Source organism: Musa acuminata, chromosome BXJ2-9 (genome assembly GCF_036884655.1).
Source record: "Musa acuminata AAA Group cultivar baxijiao chromosome BXJ2-9, Cavendish_Baxijiao_AAA, whole genome shotgun sequence".
Taxonomy (NCBI): domain Eukaryota; kingdom Viridiplantae; phylum Streptophyta; class Magnoliopsida; order Zingiberales; family Musaceae; genus Musa; species Musa acuminata.
The window spans coordinates 28,433,328-28,459,681 of NC_088346.1; the positions used below are offsets into that span (position 1 = coordinate 28,433,328).

Here is a 26,354-nt window from a genome sequence, read left to right on the forward strand (position 1 = left end):
TTCTTCTAGACGTGTCATTTTTGCTTTCTTTGCAAAGTGTAAGCTAGCAAAATGTTTGAAAAAGTGATCAAGTTTTGCAACATACAAGCTAGCAAAAATGCCAAACTAGCAAGAGATAATATTTTACATGAGGCAAGCAAACAATTTGGCAAATGTTACATTTGCATCTTCTCTTTTGAGAAGTGCAATTTTTTGCTTTCATCTTGAATTGTGCAAGCTAGTTAGTTTGCCTCTTTTTATGATGTCCATGCTAGAAATTCTTGCTCCCCCTTTGTCATTGTCAAAAAGAAGGGAAGACCCTTATATCAATTTTCATATTATGACAAAGGTAAGTATCGTTCTTATTTGTGCATCATTATATATTCAAATTAAAACATACACAATTTCAATAACCTTATTTTTCATGCACGATACCGAAAAATAAATCAATCATCATTAATAAGCATATCATACATGATACTCAAACATTAAAATTTTTAAGCATTTATCAACAGGTTGATAATGATACCAAACATTCATCATTTAAAGCATTCATGATACACATCATATGCAATAAATACATCATGTACATCATTATCATAAGTATTGCATACTTCATTTTAATTTTATGAATATTTCATCATTGCATGCATTATACCAAAACATTTTAAGCCATGCAAGCCATAAATACAATGAAATCATGTCATGAAGGATAAAATCATTTGAATACCAAAAGACATGATTCATATAGTAAATATCTTCTTTAAATAAAATATCAAGAAAATCATAAGAGTACAAAGAAGAGATCTTGTTTTAAAATTAAAATCAAGTAATAACTCCAAGAACTCACCAGGAAAAATCATGATTCATTTAGAAAATCTCCTCTCAAGAGAATATCAAGTAAAATCGTAGAAGATCGATTAATGAGAAATTTTGATTTATAATAAAATCTCATGTATCGAATGTCGAGAAATCAAAATGATGATTTATATAAAAAATATCACAAGTTATATTCAAGAGAAAAATCATCATTCATTTTCAACTTATTCAATTTGTCACATCAATATTTCTTAGATATGCATGATACCAAAACATGGTTTTAAATCTTTAACATATAACATGCATAAATTGAAAGGAGAAGGGAAGAATTCAAACGTACAAAGATTTCAACCATCTCATAAACAAATGTAAGACCAAGTCATGAATCCAAAATTCCATGAATCAAAATGATCATCAAAGGTAATCTCATGTTATTCCAAGAAATCAATATCATGATTTTGATAAAACTCATTTCAAATTTAAATCATCAAAATCATCAAAATATCAACATTACTTTCAAGAGATTCAAAATGCTATACATAGATTTATCATAATAAACATCAAGATCAATAGGATAGAGAAAAATAAATTTTCAAGGAAAAAATATTTTCCTCTTTTTAGTTGTTTCAATTCATATGATTTTATTTCACTTATACCAAATAAAAACATGTATAATATTTAAAACCGAAAGTGTAAGATTTATTACAACAAAGATTAATAAGGCACTTTCATTATGGTAAAAATCAATAATCCATAAATCACAAGATTCATATGCATAATTTCAAAATTTATTAAGCATGATCATTATGCATGACACTAAAACATGGTTTCAAAATGTTTAATATTTTTATTACATCATTATGCAATGGTTTCATTGAACATAATTTTGAATGATTCTTATAGATAACTAAAACTTCTTTAGTTTTAATTTATGTGATTGACTTTATATTAGCATGCTCAAGTTTTGTTCTTATGTCAAAAACATACCTCATGTTTGAAAACCAAAGACAAGGTTTAAAAAAAAAACATCAAGCCTTCCATATAAAAACCATGCATCATCATTGAAGGTTAATATGGAAATCATCAAAATACACATTCTTGCTTCTCAAGCACATATATATGATTATTTAAATCTAACATTTTATTCTATTAACATAAAACATACAATTTTTAAGAAAAATAATTATTCAAAAGAAAAGAGAAAATGCATCAAGGAAAACATCAAGTAATTTCAAAATAATTCAAGAGAGTTGAGTTACTTACCTTGTAGTCGAAGCCCGTCAAAGCTCAATTCTTCGTTTCACCTTTGGAAGTTCTTGATTCATCCTTGGTTGCCTTCCTCTTCTTTGGCCTCTCCCTCCGTTCAAGTTCATTGTTTATTTTAGATTTTTGCTTAATAAACTTATTAAGATTTAGTGTTCGAAGTTCAAGTTCATCATTGTCCTCATCACTTGAGTCATTGCTCAAGTGGTATTCATTTGTCTGGGGTTCCAAATCCTTCCTGTTCTTTGGATGGTGGTTCAAGTGTTTATTGTGTTCATCATGTGCATTGCGTACCATTTCATATGTCATCAACAAACCAATTAGTTCTTCAAGTGGAAAAATATTTAAATCTTTTGTTTCTTGTATTGCGGTTATTTTAGAGTCCCACCTTTTTGGAAGGGATCTTAAGATCTTTCTTACGAGATTAAAATTCGAAAAAGATTTACCAAGAACTCTTAGATTATTGACGACAGCCGTGAAACGGGTGTATATGTCGCCTATAGTCTCGTTTGGTTGCATTTGAAAAAGCTCAAAATCATGCAATAAAATGTTAACTTTCGAGTCTTTGACTCTACTAGTTCCCTCGTGCGTGATTTCAAGTGTTCGCCAAATATCGAAAGTCGTTTCATATGTAGAAATCCGATTGAACTCATTTTTGTCCAAAGCGCAAAATAAGGCATTCATAGCCTTTGCGTTTAAAGAAAAATATTTCTTCTCCAAATCTAACCATTCGTTCATCGGTTTAGAGGGAAGTTGAAAACCATTATCAACGATATTCCATAAATCCAAATTCATAGAAATCAAGAAAACTCTCATTCGAGTTTTCCAATAAGTGTAATCCAATCCGTTAAACAACGGTGGACGAACAACCGATAAGCCCTCTTGAAAGCCATGAAGAGCCATTTCTCTCAGGTGTAAATCCGAAATGAGAAATACCAGGCTCTGATACCAATTGTTAGGATCGGAGCAGCACTAAGAGGGGGGGGTGAATTAGTGCAGCGGTAAAGTACGATAAACTTTTGATGATTTAAACACTTACGGAAACTTCGTACGATAAAAGCAACGTTTCGTTTGAAACCGTTTTGATTGCATTTTAACTTGAAGAGATAAGTAAGACTGAGACAAAGAAGTAGAGCATTAAAGTGCAAATAGTTTGTAGTAATGTAAATGACAATAAGTAAATGCAAACCAGAGATCACGCCGATTTTACAATGGTTCGGTCAAATGACCTACATCCACTTGCGAGGCCCCTCTTCGATGAGGCTCCCACCTTCCACTAGCAAATCTCTTGAAAGGGAAGGGTAAATACCCCTCTTAAAACTTTTACAAGTGGTTCACTCACTTACAGATTTTCAGCAAGAAAGAAGGAGGTGAACACTAGCAAATTGAAAACAAGAAAGGCAAAGACTCTTCTAAGACTTTTCTCTCATTCACTTGCTGCTCAAAAAGTTGTATTCTCAGTTGAGACTTGAGGGGTATTTATAGCCCTCAAGAGGATTCAAATTTGGGCTCCAAAAATTTGAATTCTCTTATGTTCCCGATGCTGGTGGTGCCACCGCCCAACGCTCGGGTGCTGGACGGTGCAACCGCCCAGCCCAGGAGGTGTAACCGCCTAGCTCTCGAGTGTTGGGTGGTGCCACCGCCTAGGCCAAATCAGCTCACTGGTTGGGCTCCAAACATGGCCCAAACTAGTCCGAACTCGGGCCCAATTGACCCCTACTTGGTTTATAGGATTAACACCTAATCCTAACCCTAATTAACATGCTAACTACGAATTTAAAGACATTTTCTAAGCTATTACAAAGTCCGTAAGTCAAGACTTCTTCCGGCGAGCTTCCGACGAACTTCTGACGGTCTTCCAATAAACTCTCGTAAACCATTATGCGGACTCCCGGCAAGCTCCTAGACTTCACGATTTGATCTTGGCGAGTTCCAACGAGCTTCTTCGGCAAGCTCCGATCTTTCTCGGTGAGCTCCGCGATCTTCCAATGAACCTTCTGGCGAGCTTCCGAAAAACCCTTCGGCAAGCTCCCTACTCATTCTCGGCTAGTTCCGGCAACATTCCCGACGAACCTTTGGACTTCCGTCCAACTCTCGAACTCCCAACGAATCCTTCGCGCTTGACTCCAGCACTTTGTTTCGCTTTATGTCTTCATCGTTATCGTAGTTAATCCTGCACACACAAACCAAAAACTCTACTCCGATCTAGACAATTATTATAAAGCGAATTGACATTCTGTTGCTCGGCACGTCATTGGTTGGCGCTTCGTCCGATTCTTTGGCGCATAGTCCTCTCTTGCGGCTTGTTGCCCAATCGATGGTTGACCTCCGCAACGTTGATATCCTTGGTGCAATTTTGCTCTTGGCCCGATGCCCAATGTCCGAAGCCTTCTGCCATCCAATATCCTAATGTGATCTCCTCCGGCGCATCGTCAATTCCTCCTGCCTTAATTGTCTAATCCTGATCGAGTAGACCTGCATCACTCAAAATGCAGTTAAACATAAACATAATTATCAATTGGTTTCATCATCAAAATACGAGATTCAATAGTGGTGGCTGCAACAGCTGCTTGTGGGAAATAGAAAGAAAGGAAAGGGGAAAAAAAAGGGGTCATGGCCTTGATTGCGGCTGCGGTGGTAGCGACTGCATCAACGTTAGCTGTGTTTGGGAAAGAAAAAGTAGGAACGAGAGAAGGGAGGAAGGAAGTAGTGCAATAGAAGGGGCTATGGTTGTGACAGCAGCTGCGGTCATGGCTACGACTGTGGAAGTGGCAGTGACGATGGCTGCGACATTTGTGTTTGAAAAAGAAAACGAAGGAATGAGAGTAAGAGAGAGTAGGTGACTATGACTCTATGTTCTGCATGAGCTGCAATTGTGGAGGAACAAGAGAAGACATATGTAGAAGACGGAACAGGGAGAGGAGACGGAGGAAAAGTAGAAGGATTTGGGCTGACACCTTCTTTGGATCTTCGGATCAAAATCTTTCAAAGGCAAGTGTTCCGATCCTTCCTATTGCAAGCTTTCTGATATTTCCAATTGCAAGTGTCCTGATCTTTCCTTACTATTGTTAGGATCGAGAGCACTAAGAGGGGGGGGGGGGTGAATTAGTGCAGTTGAAAACTTTCTGCGATTAAAATCGAAAGCTGCGTTCGAACGATAAAAACAACTTCTGTATGAAAGTTGATACTAATCAAGGTTAAAGTCAAACTAAGCAGGTAGTTTGCAGCTATGATGAAAACCAGAATATCGGCGCAAACTAAAATCTGACGTTCGTACGAAGAAACTGATTTACGTCTAAATGCTGATTCGTAAATCACTTGATTAGATACGACGCAATTTAAGCAGGAGTGTAAAGGCAGTGTGCAGTATTGGTAAAGCTCAAAACGTAAATGTAACCTACAATATGATGATCATACGAAAAAGCAGATTTATGTCTAAACACTGATTTACGTCTAAACGCAGATTTACATATAAACGCAGATTTACGTCTAAACGTTGAAACTTGTTCGTAAAATCGCAGAGGGCAGTAGCTATTGAGAAGTTTGCAGTGAAGGTAAAATGCTCAAAGGAAATGCAAACCGAGATTTAGAGTGGTTCGGTCAATCTTGACCCACTCCACTTTTGGCTTCCTCCATCGACGAGGTCACCGACGTCAACTAGAGGCCTTCCTTCAATAGGCGAAGGCCAACCACCTTCTTACAGATTCACTCCGTTTGACGGGCTTAGAAGACAACCCATACAAAAGTTTTCTCTCCTCTCTTTACAACTCAAACTTTGAAGAACAGAAAGAGGAGAACTAGCAGTTTTGAGCTCTAAGAACCATAGAAAGACAGCAAGATTTCGAGTGTGTGTTCTGTGCTTTCAGTGCTGAATAGGTGGGGTATTTATAGGCCCCAACCCAGTTTAAATTTGGAGCTCAAATTTGTCAATTCCCGAAATTCCGGGATCAGGCGGTTGCACCTCCTGACTAGGGCGGTTGCACCACCTGGCAGAGCTCAAAGACTGAGCCTCTAGGCGGTGCCACCTCTGTCAGGGGCGGTTGCACCTATCTGCCAGAGCTCGAAGACCGAGCTCAGGCGGTTGCACCGCCTGACTAGGGAGGTTGCACCACCTGGCAGAGCTCGAAACTTGAGCTCTAGCGGTGCTACCTCTTGACAGAAGAGGTTGCACCGCCCAGTCTCGCTGGGAGACATAGTCTGGGCGGTGCTACCTCCTGGCTTCGGTTGTTGCACCTCCCACAGCAATCAGGGTCCGAATGAGTTAATCCATTCGGCCCAATTTAATTCTTTCAGGGGCCCAATTGCCCCAAGATTAAGCTAATGGGATCACCTCCCATTTCTAACTTAATCAATGTGCTAACTACGATTATTTCCTAAGACATATTCTGCAGCTTGCTCCGGTGCGTCAATCGCTTCTTCCGGCGAGTTTCCATCGATCATCCGACGAACCCTCGGTGATCCTCCTACGGACTTCCGGCAAACTCCTGGACTTGCGACGATCCACTTGGCAAGTTCTAACGACCTCCTTTGGCAAGCTTATGGACTTCTCGGATTTGTTCCCGTAGAACCTCCTCCGACTCTCCGAACTTCCGTCGAGCTCTTGAACTCCCAACGTGATCATTGTCATGACTCCGGCGCAACTCCTGCTGCATGTCTTACTTTCATCGTAGTTAATCCTGCACACTTATCTCAACACATAGATTAGACAAACAATTGACAATTGATTTCATCATCAAAATCCGAGATTCAACAATCTCCCCCTTTTTGATGATGACAATCAATTGATAATGGAGTTAACCTTAACTCCACTTGTCTATATGCCATACTTCTTGAATTTAAAAACTTTATAAATTCAAGAGAGATATTCCCATCATGATTCCTATCATGATGTATCTCTTTGAAGATGATGTCAAGGCTTGACATTCATTTTCAAATATAACAAGTTTGAATGATGGTAATTGTAGCAATTCATCATATTGTAAGATATCAACATGTAAAGCTGTGAAGCAAAATTTTGATATCATTACATGATATACACATTTCGAATATTTAGCAAGTGTAGCATTGCATCACATGGTAAGATATCAGTTCGTACGATGTAAATTTTTGTTTGATATCTTGATACTGGGCATATAGCAATGATAGCAATCATATATTTCTTGGTGATGCAAGTATAGCCTAATCATAGCAATGATAGCAATCATATATTTCTTGGTGATGCAAGTATAGCCTAATCATAGTAATGATAGCAATCATATATTTTTTGGTGATGCAAGTATAGCCTAATCATAGTAATGATAGCAATCATATATTTCTTGGTGATGCAAGTATGGCCTAATCATAGCATCAGTGATAGCAACCATATCAACATCAGTGATAGCAAACATATCAATTCATATATTTCTCCCCCTTTGTCATCAACAAAAAAGCATGGTAGATGTGATTCCAGGAGAACAATATAAGCAGGTTATCAAGCACATAAAGGAAGGCATGACATGTATAATGCTTTGAATAACTCTTCTCCTTGTATGTTATAATTCTTTGTGCATGAAAGAGGAAACTCATTTTTCCAAAAAAATTTACATAAGAGTGTACAGGAAAATCCAATTTTTAGCATTCAAATTGTTAAGCAAATCCGAAAATGAAATGAACTTTTCCAAAACATAATTTCCAACATGTTATTTGATCAAGTGATACCAAAGCATGTAATACTAATTAAGTGATTTGATCATTCAATAAAGTCCGAAAAATAATTTTAGCTAGTTTAAGTATTCGGACACATCAACATTCCTAATTCTCTTCGCATAAAATCAAATTGTTCTTCAATTAGAGGTTTTGTAAAAATATCAGCTAGTTGATGTTTAGTATCAATGAACTCTATGATTACATCATGATTCGTAACATGATCTCGTATAAAGTGATGTCTAATATCAATATGTTTTGTTCTTGAGTGTTGTATAGGGTTCTTTGTTAAGCATATTGCACTTGTGTTATCACATTTAATTGGAATATTTTTAAGATGAACTTTATAATCTTCTAAGATGTTTTTCATCCATACAACTTGTGCACAGCATGCACTCGCTGCAATATATTCAGCTTCGGTTGTTGATAGTGCAACCGAGTTTTGTTTCTTAGATGACCAGGAAACAAGGGCATGTCCTAAGAATTGACATGTTCATGATGTGCTTTTTCTATCTAATCTATAGCCAGCAAAGTCCGCATCAACATAAGCAATTAACTCAAGATTATCTGATATTGGGTACCATAATCCTAGATTTGTGGTACCATTATGATATATGAGTATTCTTTTAACTACTTTGAGATGCGATATCTTAGGGTTTGATTGAAATCTAGCACAAAGTCCCACACTGAACATGATGTCTGGTCTTGTTGCAGTGAGGTAAATTAAACTTCCTATCATACCCCTATAAGTTTTTTGATCGAAGCTTTCTCCACTTTCATCAATTTCTAACTTAGTGGAGGTGCTCATAGGAGTGTTAATGGCTTTTGAGTTCTTCATATTAAACTTCTTTAGTAAATTCATAGCATATTTAGTTTGACTAATAAAGATGTCATTGCTTAGTTGTTTGATTTGTAAACCTAAGAAGAATGTTAACTCTCCCATTAAACTCATTTCGAATTCAAGACTCAGAGTTTTAGCAAAAGATTCACAGAGAGATTCATTCGTAGAACCAAAGATAATATCATCAACATAAATTTGAACAATGAGAAAATTATTTTCAAAATTCTTGATGAATAATGTAGTATCAACCTTGCCTTTTATGAAATTATTTTCAATGAGAAAAGAACTAAGTCTCTCATACCAAGCCCTTGGAGCTTGTTTTAAACCATAGAGAGCTTTAGTTAATCTAAACACATGATTAGGGAGACTATTATTTTCAAATCCAGGAGGTTGTTCAACATAGACTTCTTCGGAAATAAAGCTATTAAGAAAAGCGCTTTTAACATCCATTTGAAACAACTTAAAATTATTACTACTAGCATAGGCAAGGAGCATCCTTATGGCTTCTAATCGAGCCACAGGAGCGAAGGTTTCTTCATAATCGATACCTTCTTCTTGGTTGAAACCTTTGGCCACTAATCTAGCCTTGTTTCTAACCACGATACCATTTTCATCTTGCTTGTTTCTAAAGACCCATTTAGTACCAATAACTAAATGGTCATTTGGCCTAGGAACAAGCGTCTATACCTCATTTCTCTCAAATTGATTCAATTCATCTTGCATTGCGATAATCCATGAATCATCATTCATGGCGTCATCAACACATTTGGGTTCAATTTGGGAGAGAAAAGCGGCATTGGCACAAAATTTTTTAAAAGAATATCGTGTTTGAACCCCCTTTGATGTGTCCCCTAAGATTTGCTCCTTAGGATGAGCATCTACATACTTCCAATCCTTGGGTAAGGAAATCTGGGAAGTGGATGCATCCAAGTTGCCAGTTGGAGATGGGGTTTCATTTAAATTCAAAGAATCAAAATTAACATCATCATGAAGATCATTTTTCCTAATTTCGGAAATCTCATTAAAAACAACATGAATGGATTCTTCAATAATTAAAGTTCTTTTATTGAAGATACGAAAAGCTTTAGAAACCGAAGAATAACCAAGAAAGATTCCTTCATCGGATTTAGCATCAAATTTTCCTAAGTTATCCTTTTCATTTAAGATAAAACACTTACACCCAAAAACTTTAAAATATGAAACATTGGGTTTTTTGTTATTCCATAACTCATAAGGAGTTTTGGTGAGTAGGGGTCTTACTAGAACTCTATTCAAAATATAGCATGCAGTGTTTACGGCTTTGGCCCAAAAATATTTGGGTAGGCTATGTTCATTCAACATGGTTCTTGCTATTTCTTGTAAATTTTGATTTTTTCTTTCTACTACCCCATTTTGTTGAGGATTTCTTAGAGTAGAGAAATTATGGTTGTATCCATTGAGTTCACAGAATTCTTGAAAATCATGGTTTTGAAATTCTCCAACATGATCACTTATAATTGACGAAATCATAGAACCCTTCTCATTTGGAACAAGTTTACAAAACTTGGTAAAATATCTAAAGCATTCATTTTTCTGTTTTAAGAAGTAGGTCCATGTATATCTGCTATAGTCATCAACAATGACAAAGGCGTATTTGCTACCTCGTAGACTCGATGTAGAGATTGGTCCGAATAAGTCCATATGGATCAATTGTAAGGGCCTAGAGGTGCTTATTTGATTCTTAGTCTTGAAACTACCCTTAATTTGTTTACCTAATTGGCAAGCATCACATACATTATCTTTGATGAACTTGATATGAGGAATTCCTCTTACAAGTTCTTTAGATGATATTTGAGTGATTAGTCTCATGCTGGCATGACCTAATCTTCTATGTCATAACCAAGCATCCTCATTCAAAACCGAAAAACACATTTCATTGCACAAATCATTTATGTCAATAGTGTATACGTTATTTTGTTTTAATGCAATCATGGACATGTTTTTATATGGTTTTTCAATGATGCAAGCATTAGATTCGAATTTGACAGTGTATCCTTTATCACATAATCGACTAATGCTCATGAGGTTATGTTTTAAACCATCAACTAACAAAACATCTTCAATAAAGAAGTTGGATTTGTTACCTATGGTTCCTTTGCCAATGATTTTACCCTTGTTGTTGTCTCCGAAGGTGACATAGCCTTCGTCTATGCTAGTGAGCTTAGAGAATTAAGATGGATCTCCGGTCATATGCCTTGAGCATCCACTATCAAGGTACCATCTCTTGCTCCTAGCTTGCGATGGTGTGGGTTTCTACAAGAAAGGATGATTTTTAGGTACCCATTTGCTTTTGGGTGCCTCAAAGATAGATCTACATTGTTTATCATGTTGCATAGAGTTTAGGAACCCAAGTCAGTTTGTTTGGACTTATTTTCTTGAATGGACAATAATGCGTCTTGTATCCAAATTTGCAACAAAAGTTGCATTTGGTTTGGTGTTGAACATGTAAGATGGGGCCTTTTATGAAGGTAGTTGGATTTAGGAGAGGACTTCTCACAAATCCAATTCCACTCCTTTTTGGAACGTGACCCTTGTTTGCAAGGATCATGTTCAATGACTTGCTACCAACCTCGAATTTCTTCAAGGTGTCCTTAAGTAGCAGGTTTTCTTTTTGGAGAGTTTCTAGATCATGGCATTTGATACATGAATTTAATCTATCATGATATTTAGTTTTTAACTTATCAAAATCACAAGTAAGACTATCATGCTCCTTTTTTAGCAATTTGTATTTTCTATTGATAATCTTGCATTTATCAAATAAGTCATGGAAGGCATTTAATGATTCATCGAAAGATAAATCAGCATCTAATAAATTCGTTACCTCATCTCCGATGGCCATTAAGGCGTAATGAGCAACTTGCTCGGTGTTGGACTCCTCTTCTTCGGATGTGCTCGAATCATCCCATGTTGCTTTGAGCGCCTTCTTCTTTGTTGTTCTCTTTTTGGCTTGGGGACAATCACTCTTGTAGAGTCCCGGCTTTTTGCACTCATAGCAAATAACTTGGTCCTTCTTGGGTTCAAGTTTATTTTTTATGTCATTCTTAAACTTGTTTCTTTTAATGAATGTTTTAAATTTTCTTGTTAGAAGTGCCAAGTCATCGTCACAGTCCTCATCACTTGAGTTTTCTTTCAAGTGGTCTTCCAAAGTTCTAAGTGCCATATCCTTCCTGTTCTTTGGAAGGATGTCTTCTTGCTCTTCATGAGCTTTGCAAGTCATCTCATAGGTCATTAATTACCCAATTAGTTCTTCAAGAGGGAAATTGTTTAGATCTTTTGCCTCTTGAATAACAGTGACTTTAGGATCCCAACTCTTAGGAAGGGATCTTAGAATCTTATTTACGAGCTCAAAATCCAAAAAACTTTTTTCGAGTCCTTTTAGACCGTTGACGACATCCGTGAAACGGGTAAACATGTCGCCAATAGTTTCACTCGGTTTCATTCGGAAAAGTTCGAAAGAGTGTAATAAAAGATTGATTTTTGACTCTTTCACTCTACTTGTGCCTTCATGAGTCACTTCGAGTGTGTGCCAAATATCGAATGCAGTTTCACAAATCGAAACACGATTAAACTCGTTTTTATCAAGTGCGCAAAATAAAGCCTTCTTCTCCAAATCATTCAAATCGATCATTGGAAGAGAAGACTTCGAAAAACCATTTTCGACAAGATTCCAAAGTTCAACATCCATAGAGATAAGAAAGATCCTCATTCGGGTCTTCCAATAGGTGTAGTCCGTCCCATTAAACATGGGTGGACGTGTAATAGAATGGCCCTCTTGGTTTCCGGCGTAAGCCATCTCTCTTGGGTTTTAATCCATTTGAGAGTTAACCGGGCTCTGATACCAATTGTTAGGATCGAGAGCACTAAGAGGGGCGGGGGGGGGTGAATTAGTGCAGCGGAAAACTTTCTACGATTAAAATCGAAAGCTGCGTTCGAACGATAAAAACAACTTATGTATGAAAGTTGATACTAATCAAGGTTAAAGTCAAACTAAGCAGGTAGTTTGTAGCTATGATGAAAACCAGAATATCGGCGCAAAATGAAATCCGACGTTCGTACGAAGAAACTGATTTACGTCTAAATGCTGATTCGTAAATCACTTGATTAGATAAGACGCAGTTTAAGCAGGAGTATAAAGGCAGTGTGCAGTATTGGTAAAGCTCAAAATGAAAATGCAATCTGCAATATGATGATCATATGAAAAAGCAGATTTACGTCTAAACACAGATTTATGTCTAAACGTAGATTTACGTCTAAACGTTGAAACTTGTTTGTAAAATCGCAGAGGGCAGTAGCTATTGAGAAGTTTACAGTGAAGGTAAAATGCTCAAAGGAAATGCAAACCGAGATTTATAGTGGTTCGGTCAATCTTGACCTACTTCACTTTTGGCTTCCTCCACCGACGAGGCCACCGACGTCAACTATAGGCCTTCCTTCAATAGGCGAAGGCCAACCACCTTCTTACAAATTCACTCCTTTTGACGGGCTTAGGAGACAACCCTTACAGAAGTTTTCTCTCCTCTCTTTACAACTCAAACTTTGAAGAACAGAAAGAGGAGAACTAGCAGTTTTGAGCTCTAAGAACCATAGAAAGACAGCAAGATTTCGAGTGTGTGTTCTGTGCTTTCAATGCTGAATGGGTGGGGTATTTATAGGCCCCAACCCAGTTTAAATTTGGACCTCAAATCTGTCAATTCCCGAAATTCCGGGATCAGGCGGTTGCACCGCCTGGCAGAGCTCGAAGACTGAGCCTCTGGGCGGTTGCACCTCTCTGCCAGAGCTCGAAGACTGAGCTCAGGCGGTTGCACCGCCTGACTGGGGAGGTTGCACCGCCTGGCAGAGCTCAAAACTTGAGCTTTGGCGGTGCTACCTCTTGATAGAAGAGGTTGCACCGCCCAGTCTCGCTCGGAGACTGAGCCCGGGGCGGTGCCACCTCTTGGCTGGGGCGGTTGCACCGCCCAATTTCGCTGGGAGACATAGTCTGGGTGGAGCTACCTCCTGGCTTGGGCGGTTGCACCTCCCACGGCAATCAAGGTCCGAATGGGTTAATCCATTCGGCCCAATTTGATTCTTTCAGGGGCCCAATTGCCCCAAGATTAAGCTAATGGGATCACCTCCCATTCTAACTCAATCAATGTGCTAACAACAATTATTTCCTAAGACATATTCTGTAGCTTGCTCCGGTGCATCAATCGCTTCTTCCGACGAGTTTCCGGCGAACTTCCGTCGATCATCCGACGAACCCTCGATGATCCTCCTGTGGACTTCCGGCAAACTCCTGGACTTGCGACGATCCACTTGGCAAGTTCCGACGAGCTCCTTTGGCAAGCTTCTGGACTTCTCGGATTTGTTCCCGTAGAACCTTCGACGACTGTCCGAACTTCCGTCGAGCTCTTGAACTCCCAACGTGATCATTGTCATGACTCTGGCGCAACTCCTGCTGCATGTCTTACTCTCATCGTAGTTAATCCTACACACTTATCTTAACACACAATTTAGACAAACAATTGACAATTGATTTCATCATCAAAATCCGAGATTCAACAACTATAATTTGATCTCTACATTTGCTTTGAATATGAGGAAGTTTAAATTGTTCTAGCCTTGCATTTGATATATCTCCTATTTAGATGTAACGATTCGAATCTGTGCAACGTATGAGATTCTGACCTTTTGATACTGAACTGCCTATAAGTCTTGTTGAAAACTTTGATTTATTCAAATCTTATTACATTAGAAATTAGACTCGTAGATCTTTCTTTTGATACGTGGATTAAAAGATTTAGAGTCCAAATGTTTGCTCAGTTATCTATTGAATCTGACCCTTTGGATTATGCAAAACAATGATTTTGTTTTCTGACCTTTGGTTAGAAATCAATTATAACTCTTTGTTGGAAACTTCGATTCCTATGAGACTTGTTTTATCTCAAAATCGATTGAAATATCTTTCCAATGATATATTTCTGAAAAAATTAGAGTGCGATTGATAGTTTGAATCATTTGTTCAATGTGCCTCTTGAATTCTACCAGAAATCGAGCTTTGGTCGATTTCACATATTCTGGTTTCATTCTTTTGGAAATTGATATCCTTTAGCTTTCTTATTCAAATGAGCTTTATACTACTGCTTTGAATTCTTGTATGCTCTTGTCCTTAAAATTATTTGCATTATTGAAAACTATTGTGTAACGTTTATACTATATCGTATTGACTAATATATGCATATGTATATCCCATTGTTCCACATATGCTTTCGATATGTGCCTATTCCAGTTTCATTCCTTTGTACATTGAATTCATCTTACCTTCTTATTTGAATTGAGTTATATGTGATTGCTTGGAATCCTTGAATGCTCTTGCTTTCATTTCCTTTCAAATCTGAATACAATTGTGAAAGATTATTGCTTACTTCGTATTAACTCGTAAAGGCACATGTACGTTTTGTTGTTCCACGTGTGCTTCCGATATGTGCTATTTATTGTTCATACTATCCTTTTGTACTCTGGTGTTTGTGGGATATTGTGAACCTTTGTCCGAAATGGTGAAGGGAGTTATGCATAGAGCCTGTGATGCTCTACCGGCCCTTATGACTTCACTCAAACGTGGGTGGATGGATCTCCCAAACGTGGGAGACTTATGTTTGGTGGTCATTTTGAAATGGATGTACCATATTATGTTTTGGTCCCACTTCACCTTCTATATGTTTGATTTGTTATCCAAAGCTTTAGTTATGTGTTTCTATACATGCTTTGGATAAGAATGAAATGAATGCAATGTCAATTCGACGTTTGAGCTTCTGTTTCGTATTCGTTCTTTGAAAGGCTCCGAAATAGTCCATACGCCATTGATATATTCCGAAATGTTACATTTATTATTGATATGCTCCGAAACATTTCATACGCTATTGGTATACTCCAATTACTTTGTGCTTCATTTGCTATGAACTGATATGTTCTGAAATGTCCTATTTGCCATTGATATGCTCCGGAACATCTCGTACACTTTTGATATGCTCCAATTACTCTATGCTCAATCTGTTATGAACCAAATAGGTTTTGAATGACATGACACATATGATTTTGTATCTAATGAGATGGTATCCTTGAGAAATCTTGTATTCTGCCTTGCATTATGATATCTTATTTGTTTGAAGTCGTTCCTTTTGTTCTGAATATGCTTTGTCACTTGCTGAGATGTTTTTATCTCACTCCGTTATTATATAAATCTTTTAGGTCAAGTTGTCACTCTTTGAGATGTTTTGAATTGGGCTGAGGCAGTTGAGAGCTATTCAGAATTATGGGCAAGTCTTGTTGGTTATTATGTTATTATTGTATAAGCATATTTTGTATGTAATGAAATGTTATCGATGAATCGAAATGGATATACTGTGTAAAAGTGTTAGAAGATCTATCTTTTTTGGAATTTCGGAATATTATGTCTATTTTATGATGATATGAACATGTGGTGAATAATTGGAGTTTTGATTGTATAATTTATTTAGCTTGTGGATTTATTAATGTTGTTCATGTTTGTCAAGTTTGGCTTGGGTTGTCATAAATGTGAATTATCGAGTGATGTGATATATGATTATAAACTGCATAGGTTTTATAGATGTGAATTTGATAGAATGTTTTTCAATGTCCTCAAATGTTAGTTTGGATCCTGGATTGGTTTGTGATGAAAATTTTAATATTCATGGATATTTTTGAGGGGTGTGACAACATGCGGTAGTTATGACTACACATGTTGTAGACTATAACTCCTAACTATAGCAACAAATAAAATCCATGTTCAAATATGTCAAGACTATTTGTGGGTATATTATTTAACATCATTCCCAAGATCTTTAGTTAATAACAAAATTAAATTTGATAAAAATATATTTTTCTCTTCGAGTAATGTGCTTCAATTTGAGATCGTGCTCTATACTGGATCTTGAGTCTCTAATAATCTCTGTCAAGAGCTGAGCAATGTTTGTGTGTTGACATTCAAATATTCTACTACATCTCTCCTTCCATATCCACCAAATCGCGCATCTGAAAGTAACCTTTGCCAGTTGTATGAGAGGCCCTTTTCTTGAGAAACATTGCATGAGGTCTCCTAGTTCTTGATGTTAGTTTGGTTGCGGTAGTCTATTGAGTTCAAATCGCTGGAGAATCTCCTTCCATATATATTTAGTATAGTCACAAGAAAAATAAAGGTGGTCAATAGTTTCTTCTTATTGCATACAAAGGGAGCATCGGTAAACATGGTATATACCTCTTCTCTTCATATTGTCTACTGTAGGTAGTTTATTGAGAAGGGCCTGCCATGTATATAGGGAATGTCTCTATGATCCCGATCGATCCCATGTCTAATTGCTTGGGATCCACTTTTTATTTTTTTGCCTGATTTGATTCCATGCAGATGTGGCACTAAAGTTATCATTATCATGAGGCCAAATAAGTATATTTGAAGAGTTTTTCCTAATTGGAATAGCTATGATAGTCGGTCAAAGTGATAACATTTCGGGAGAAATAGGATTCGGGAGACACCAGGTACCATTAGCAATGAACTCGAAAACCTTTCAATCTTTAGGATCCCCAAGGTCTTTTCATATTTTGTCACCATATAATTAAAATATACTCTTCCCATTTACCCAAGGATCATACCACATATTAGTATTAGTTCTAGAAGAGATTGCATAAGAAATGTGTTTGATTAGCTAATTCCTTGCCTTTAAAATCCCTTTTCAAGCTATAGAGTGGTATGTTCTTATTGATATTTTCCATATTGATTCTTTTGAAAGATACCTAGCAGAAACCCAAAGTGACCATAAGGAACATTTGTTTTGCAAAAGATCCCACAATTGTTGTACTAGACATGCTTTATTCCAATCTTTAATATCTCTCAAGTTTAGTCCCCCTTCATCTTTCGGTTTGCAGATGCTGTCCCAATTTATCATATGCATTACCTTATCATTTGTACCATTCTAGAAGAAATTCATTAATAACTATTCATTATCTTGGAGAAGTCCAACAGGCAGAAGAAATGCATTATACCAATATAAGGAATAAGTGTACAACACTAAACGGATGAGTTCAAGTCGTCTTACTTTTGATAGAAGCCTATTTTTCCAGGAAGAAATTCTATTCTTTATTTTTTGCAGGATAGGCTAATAGTGGGTTTTGTGAATGCCAATCGATATGAATGGGAGACCCAGATAACGAACTGACAGGCTTCCCTTATTAACCCCTAGAGTGTGTGCAATAAGGTCATTTTCCTTAATGCAAGGACCTATATATACTTTAATTTTTGCATGATTTAACCAAAGGCCAGAAACCATACCAAAGTCATTCAGAATAGATGTCAGGTTCCTTACTGAAGTTGGATCATTTTGGAGAAAGTTATGTGTGATATATGAAAAGAACCAGTATTGGGTACCTTAATGCTACCATTCGAGATTGTGTGTTCCAACATACAGCTAAGTCCTTCCATCGCAATAGTAAATAGATACGGAGAGAGTGGATCACCTTATCGGATGTCATTCGTGCTTCCAAAAAATCCAATAGGTGAGCCATTAAAGAGTATCGAAAACTTTGGGGTTTACCATCAACTTTGAATCCAATTGACCCATTGCTGTGGGAAGTTCATATCGAGAAGCATCTTATAGATAAATTTTCTATTAACTGAATCAAAAGCTTTTCGTAAATCAGCTTTAAAACAGATTTGAGTGCAGATCTTTGACCAAGTCATTAGCAATCATAATGTTATGATGTATACTTCTTCCTTAGATGAAAGCAGCTTAATTTGGACTAATGATCTTCTGTATTACCTTTTGCATTCTATCTGCTAACACTTTAGAGATCAACTTGTAAATAAAGTTGCATAATGATATGGGTCGATAGTTCTCCAGTGAATCAACCTGTCACGCCCCCACAAAATATATCGATAATATTTAAAATCTTCATCACAACTAACCCAGGATCCAAACACACATTTGAGGTCACTAAGAAAACATTCAGATCAAAATTTTCACTTCTATAATCTACCATTTCATAACCCTGTGCAATTCATAAACATAGCACACATCACTCGATAATTCATACAATCTGAACTCAACTCATCAAAATAAAAACCACAGTGTAAAACCATAAGTGGGGAATTCTATGCAGTCACCACAAACAACGATTTACCATAAGTTCATATCATTACACGAATTTAATTTAACATTCCAAAACCCTATACATGAGGGATCCATTAACTTACACAAAATCCACAAGTTTAGATTCATAGTCACATTTCATTAGATGCAAGGTAGCTTATACACAACTACATATATGCTAACAAAAGTTCTGCCCAACGTCTTATAAACTTTCCACTGCCTCAGCCCATTCTTAACATTTAAGCAAGCGATACGCTATCCTGAAAAATTTATCAACAAACGGGGTGAGCATAAAGAGCTCAGCAAGTGACTAACATATCCATATCAAAAGGGTACAATTTCCAAAGAGATACAGTTTCAAAACACAAAGCAGAATATACAATTTCGTAGACATAATATCATTAGGAGCAGAATCACAGTTTGTCCTTTGAATCATGCATATTTGGTTCCTAACAGATGGGGCATAGAGTAATTGGAGCATATCAGAAACAAAGGAAACATATCGGAGCTTATCAATGGCATATAAAATGTCTCGAAGCATATCAACAGCATATGGAACATTTCGAAGCAAAATCATCAGTGAATGAAGCCTTTCAGAGCATATAGGTACACATATCGTACAAGAGCTCAAACGTCGTCCTTGACGTTGCAATCATATGAATCTTATCCAGAGTACGAACAGAAATAACTCACCAAAACTCTGGATGTCATATCAAACATATAGAGGGTGTAGTGGGATCTCAGTCAGAATGTGATTCATCCATTTCTGAATAACCACCTGACAAAAGTCTCCCACGTCTGGGAGCTCCATCCACCCACGTCTAGGTGAAGTCAAAGGGGGCCGGCAGAGCATCGCAGGCTCTAATCACATACCCACAAAGCGGGCAACAAGCGCATACCCTTTACCATTTCTGGCAAAGGTCCAGAATATCCCACATAACGGGACCCCACAAAGCGGGCAAATAGCGCATACCCTTTACCATTTCTGGCAAAGGTCCAGACAATCCCACACACCAGAGTACAAAAGGGCTATTTCAATAATAAGTAGCATATATCGGAAGCACACGCGGAACAACGAAGCTTACATGTGCCTTTTTAAAAAACAAATGACGCAAGGACACAAATCTCTCACAAATGTATTCATTTTAGAAAGGAAAATGGAAGCAAGAGTGTACAGGGAATCCAATTATAGTTAGCTCAATTCAAATAAGAAGGTTAGACGAATTCAAGTATCCAAAGGAATGGAACAGAATACGCGAAATCGACCAAAGCTCGATTTCGGACAGAATTCCAGTGGCACATCAAACAAATATTTCAGAATAACAATTATGCTCCAATACCCATAAGAAGAATATGGTCGAACCGTATATCAATCTATATTCGGATGGAACAGATTTCATATGAAACAGGGCTCCCAACACAGAGTTACCTCATATTTGGTAACACAAGGTCAAAATCACAATCTTTGTTTTGCATAATTTATAGGGTCGGACTCAACAGATAATAGGGTAGGCAATTGAATTCCAAAATTTCCAAACTATATGTCAAAAGAAAGATTTTCAAATCTAGTTTAAAATAAAATCAGTTTGGTACAAATCAGAATTTTCAACAGGGAGTTATAGGTATTTTAGTATCGATAGGTCAAAAATCTTGAACTCTGTTTTACAACGTCTATAGTCTCATTTGAAAAAAATGTTTGGGTAAGTATTCGGTGTTCAAATTCTAAAAAATCAGTTTCAAAAGAAAGACATAAGAGTCTAATTACAAACAAAATAGTTCCTGTCTGAATTCACATGTTGTGCTAAATCTTATAGCCGAAAAAGTGTATAGGGGTCAGTATACCGAAAATATTTCAGAATCCATGGTTTTAAGTCCAAAGAGAGACATATCAGTTTCTAAATAGAAATATTCCAATTTATTTTGAATCGACATAAAAACAGAGTCTAATACTTCTGTAGGATGGGGTTAGAACACTTGCCTTTGAGAATTTTGACCCCCAATGAAAAGATTAAAGCAAGAACCCCAAAAGCCCCAATTTTTGTTTCTCTTCTTCTTCTTCTTTCTTTCTTTCTTTCCCTAATCACCCACGAGCTGCCTTCTCTGCTTCCTTAAGAACGAAGGCAGAGAAGCTTAAGCGGTGGGATTTGTCATTTGGTGCATTTTGCAGATTAGTCCTTGTTTTTATCATATTCACGATTAGGACCTTAGGGTTTACATATAGGTCCTCAGATTCTTTTTTTTTTTTTAACAGATCTCCCAAATCTTAAAAATAAGTTACCTCTAATCCATACTCTATTTCTTTTGTCAATTAAAATAGATGCTTACATTATCCCCAAAAATTTATACGAACATTCGGAAATGAGGGGTGTTACACTCTCCCCCCTTAAAAGAAAAATTTTGTCCTCTAAATTTATCGTACCTCTATTCGATGAAAAGACGAGGATACACCTTTTTCATTTCCTCTTCTAGCTCCCAAGTTGTCTCCGCTCCAGAATGATGTCTCCAAATTACTTGAACTAGTGGAATGACCCGATTCCTTAGGACTTTTTCTTTCTTATGAATAATCTGCATAGGCTCTTCCACATAGGATAAATCTTTATCGATCTCCACCAGCTCATACTTAATGATGTGAGAAGGGTCATACATATACTTCCTAATCATCGAGACATGAAATATATCATGGACATGGCTCAATGCTGGTGGTAAGGCAATCCTGTAAGCGACAGAACCAACCCTCTCAAGAACCTCAAAAGGTCCAATAAATCTTGGGCTTGATTTTCCTTTCTTCCCAAACCTTATAATGCCTTTGGAAGGGGAGACTTTTAAGAATACAAAATCTTCGATTTCAAACTCAATATCTCGCCTTCTATTGTCGGCATAACTCTTTTGACGACTCTGAGCAGTTTTTAGCCTTTTTCTTATAACTTGAATTTTCTCGGTAGTTTCTTGTACCTTGTCCGGTGCTAACAGCTTTCTGTCACCAACTTCCTCCCAACATATAGGTGTTATGCACTTTCGCCCATATAAAGCTTCATAAGGAGCCATCTGAATACTTGAATGATAACTATTATTATACGTGAACTCAACAAGTGAAATATCCTTATCCCATTCACCTTTCCAATCCATAACATAGGCTCTAAGCAAATCCTCAAGTGTTTGAATTGTTCTTTCTGACTGACCATCAGTCTGAGGATGATATGCAGTACTAAACTTAACTTTAGTGCCCATCGACTCCTGCAATCTTCTCCAGAATCTAGAAAGAAATCTGGAGTCTCTATCAGAGATAATCTCCTTTGGAATACCATGAAGTCTTACTATTTCATTAACATATAAATCTGTAAGTCTATCAAGCGAATAAGTCATATTAATCGGTAGGAAATGCGCAGATTTTGTTAACCTATCAATGATAACCCAAATAGCATCATGCTTCCTCGAGGTTCTGGGTAGTCCCGAAACAAAATCCATAGTAATGCATTCCCATTTCCATTCAGGAATATCTAAAGGTTGTAACAACCCTCTAGGTCTTTGGTGTTCTACTTTGATTTGCTGGCAAGTCAAACATTTTGAAACATACATTGCAATTTCTTTCTTCGTGCCTTCCCACCAGTAATGACCTTCAAGATCTCTATACATCTTAGTGCTTCCAGGGTGTAGGGTGTACTTTGAAGTATGACTTTCATTTAGGATTTGATTCTTGATATCTGGTTCATTTGGTACACATACTCTCTCCCCAAATCTCAATAGGCCATCCTTTGAAACTTGAAATTGTGGCTTCAATTCCTTTTCTACTTCACTCCTCAAGTAAATTAAATGTGGATCTCGTAATTGTCCTTCCTTAATTTGTTGAATAAGATCAGATTGCATTTGAATGGAGGCCATCAATATCATCGAGTCTTGCTCTTTGCTCAAAGCTTTCAAATCAAAACTTTCTTCTAATGACTTCCATTGCTTCACGACCAAACTAGCCATAAAACTTGTAGATTTCCTACTAAGTGCATCAGCTACAACATTGGCTTTGCCCGGGTGATAACGGATGGCACAATCATAATCCTTCAGAAGTTCTATCCATCTTCGCTGCCTCATGTTTAACTCTTTCTGAGTGAAAATATATTTTAAACTCTTGTGATCAGTAAAGATTTCAAACTGTCGACCATACAAATAATGTCTCCAAATCTTTAGAGCAAAAATAATTGCTGCCAATTCCAAATCATGAGTTGGATAGTTCAATTCATAACCTTTAAGTTGCCTAGAAGCATAAGCAATTACTCTCCCTTCCTGCATCAATACACATCCTAGGCCTTTTCTCGAAGCATCAATATAAACTACAAATCCCTCACTACGACTTGGAATAGTGAGAATAGGGGCACTAGTCAATCTTCTTTTTAACTCTTGAAAACTTTGCTCACAATCATCACCCCATACAAATTTCATATTCTTCTTAGTGAGTTTGGTGAGAGGTTGAGCGATTCGAGAAAATCCCTCCACAAATCTCCTGTAATAACCTGCCATGCCCAAAAAGCTTCGAACTTCTGTTACATTTGTTGGTACTTCCCATTCAACTACAGCTTCTATTTTCCTTGGATCAACAGATATACCCTTCCCTGAAATCACATGGCCTAAGAAAGCAACTTCATTCAACCAAAATTCCCATTTGCTGAACTTCGCATACAACTTCTTTTCTCTTAGTATGGACAACACATCTCTCAAGTGTTCCTCATGCTCCTGATTACTCTTTGAATACACCAATATGTCATCAATAAATACAATTACACAGATATCCAAGAGTGGTTGAAATATCCTATTCATTTGTTCCATAAAAGCTGTAGGGGCATTTGTCAGACCAAAAGGCATCACTAAGAATTCATAATGACCATATCGAGTTCTGAAAGCTGTTTTTGAAATATCCTCCTCCTTGATCTTCAACTGATAGTAACTTGACCTCAGGTCAATCTTAGAGAATACTTGTGCACCCTGCAATTGATCAAACAAATCATCAATTCTAGGTATGGGATATTTGTTTTTGATGGTCACCTGATTCAACTGTCTATAATCAATACAAAGCCTCAATGTTCCATCCTTCTTCTTTATTAATAGTACCGGAGCACCCCATGGAGATACACTGGGTCGTATGAAACCCTTATCTAATAATTCTTGTATTTGCTTCTTTAACTCTTCTAGCTCGAGTGGTGCCATTCTATAGGGAGGCTTAGATATTAGGGTTGTACTGGGAACTAGATCAATAGCAAATTCACCCTCCCTATCTAGAGGTAAACCAGGCAAGTCATCTGGAAATACATCAGGGAATTCTTTGACCACTGAAATTTCATCTAGGTGGGTTTCCTGATTTGAATGTTCCTTTACACACACCATATAACAAAAACAACCTTTCTGCATAAGACGATAAACTTGAAGTGCTGATATCAAGCAAGGAGGCAAATCATGCTTAATGCCCTCAAAGAAAAATATAGGCTGATCTGGTATGCAGAAAGTAATTATTTTTTTGTAACAATCAATACTAGCGTGATGAGAAGATAACCAATCCATGCCAAGTATAATATCAAAACCCTGGATCTCTAGGAGAATCAAATCAGCAAGGAGTTCGTGGTCTCCAATAAAGATCAAACAAGATGGGTAGACCAAGTTTGTTGCCAATGAATCACCAACAGCAGTTGTTACATATAACATATAATCCAGGGGTTTCGGTAGAATATCCAAGTGACAAGCAAAGTATTGTGAAACAAAAGATAAGTTGGAGCCGGGATCAAACAAAACTTTTGCATTTCTTTTAGAAACATGAAGAATACCTTCCACTACTGATTTAGAAGCTTTAGAATCTTGTTCAGTGATAGCGTACACTCTAGCATGGACTGAGGGTCTAGGAGACAATGGCTCTTTCTTCCTGTTCAGTGGGCAATCTCTTATTTGATGACCTAGCTTTCCACAACCAAAACATGCTCCAGTCACCCGAAAACACCGACTTGTTTCATGATTTAATCCGCATTTTGCACATAACTGAGTCCTCCCCAATGGTTTCCTTTTCTCAAATCCAGATGTCTTAAACCTCTTGTTACTATCTTCATATTCATTTTCTCTCCTGCTTTTGCTAGTAAATTTGCCCCTTTTGTTCTTGCCAATGATTTCTTGAATTTCCTCCATGTCTCTTTCAATTTTCAAGGCTCTTTCTACCGTATCAGCATATGTTTGTAATTTTAAAGCTGACATTCGGCTTCTTATTGCCGACTGCAATCCCCTTTCAAACCTTCTTGCCTTTCTAGATTCATCATCAGTCATATGTGTGGCAAACCTAGAGAGCTCAGTGAATTTAGATTCATACTTTGTAACCGTCATACTTCCCTGGATAAGATTCAAGAACTCCAATTCTTTTTGCTCTCTCATGCAATCTGAAAAATATTTGTCGTTAAACTTTTCTTGGAATAACTTCCAAGTCATTGGCTCATGTTTAATTTCAGACATCCTCTTAATCATTCTCCACCAGTGTTCAACTTCTCCTTCCAGCATAAAGGTGGCAAGAAAAACCTTTCGTTCATCAAAGTAACTTAAGGCATCAAATATTTTCTCTATCTGCATCATCCATCGTTCCGCCACCATTGGATCAGACTCACCACTGAAACTTGGAGGACTAAGCTTCTTAAACTGTCCAATTCCCAACCCCGTCTGGTTTGATGTCTCTGTCCCATCATTATTTCCTTGTTGGACAGGTTGTTGTTGTTGTTGCATCACTTGTGCCATAGTCTCCAAAGTCCGCATAATACCACTCAATTGATCAGCAGTAGATGCAACAGGAGAACTAGATGATCTCGTCATCCTCGCTTCCTAAAACATCAAAAGAACATTTTCTTTGATCAATCTCTAATGAGAGTCAATAAACCTCAAATAAAGATACTATTCTTAGTGATTCTTAAATCATGCTCTGATACCACCTATGTCACGCCCCCACAAAATATATCGATAATATTTAAAATCTTCATCACAACTAACCCAGGATCCAAACACACATTTGAGGTCACTAAGAAAACATTCAGATCAAAATTTTCACTTCTATAATCTACCACTTCATAACCCTGTGCAATTCATAAACATAGCACACATCACTCGATAATTCATACAATCTGAACTCAACTCATCAAAATAAAAACCACAGTGTAAATCCACAAGTGGGGAATTCTATGCAGTCACCACAAACAACGATTTACCATAAGTTCATATCATTACACGAATTTAATTTAACATTCCAAAACCCTATACACGAGGGATCCATTAACTTACACAAAATCCACAAGTTTAGATTCATAGTCAGATTTCATTAGATGCAAGGTAGCTTATACACAACTACATGTATGCTAACAAAAGTTCTGCCTAACGTCTTATAAACTTTCCACTGCCTCAGCCCATTTTTAACATTTAAGCAAGCGATACGCTATCCTGAAAAATTTATCAACAAACGGGGTGAGCATAAAGAGCTCAGCAAGTGACTAACATATCCATATCAAAAGGGTACAATTTCCAAAGAGATACAGTTTCAAAACACAAAGCAGAATATACAATTTCGTAGACATAATATCATTAGGAGC

General features: G+C 37.1%; 1 protein-coding gene across 1 annotated transcript; it reads right to left on the minus strand.

The window, feature by feature from the left end:
- Window positions 1–18,763: 18,763 nt before the first annotated feature.
- LOC135622221 (uncharacterized) lies at window positions 18,764–25,891 on the minus strand. Its single transcript, XM_065123866.1, has 2 exons — window positions 24,567–25,891; window positions 18,764–19,022 (listed from the first exon to the last, which is right to left on the minus strand). The coding sequence occupies exons 1-2, from the start codon at window positions 25,585–25,587 to the stop codon at window positions 19,018–19,020; spliced, it is 1,026 nt and encodes a 341-aa protein (XP_064979938.1). The 5' UTR covers window positions 25,588–25,891; the 3' UTR covers window positions 18,764–19,017.
- Between the last annotated feature and the right edge of the window lie 463 nt (window positions 25,892–26,354).

What these genes read in the sequence shown, in the direction of transcription:
- LOC135622221 (XM_065123866.1), bottom strand. Translation starts at nt 25,587, where the DNA reads ATGACGAGATCATCTAGTTCTCCTGTTGCATCTACTGCTGATCAATTG.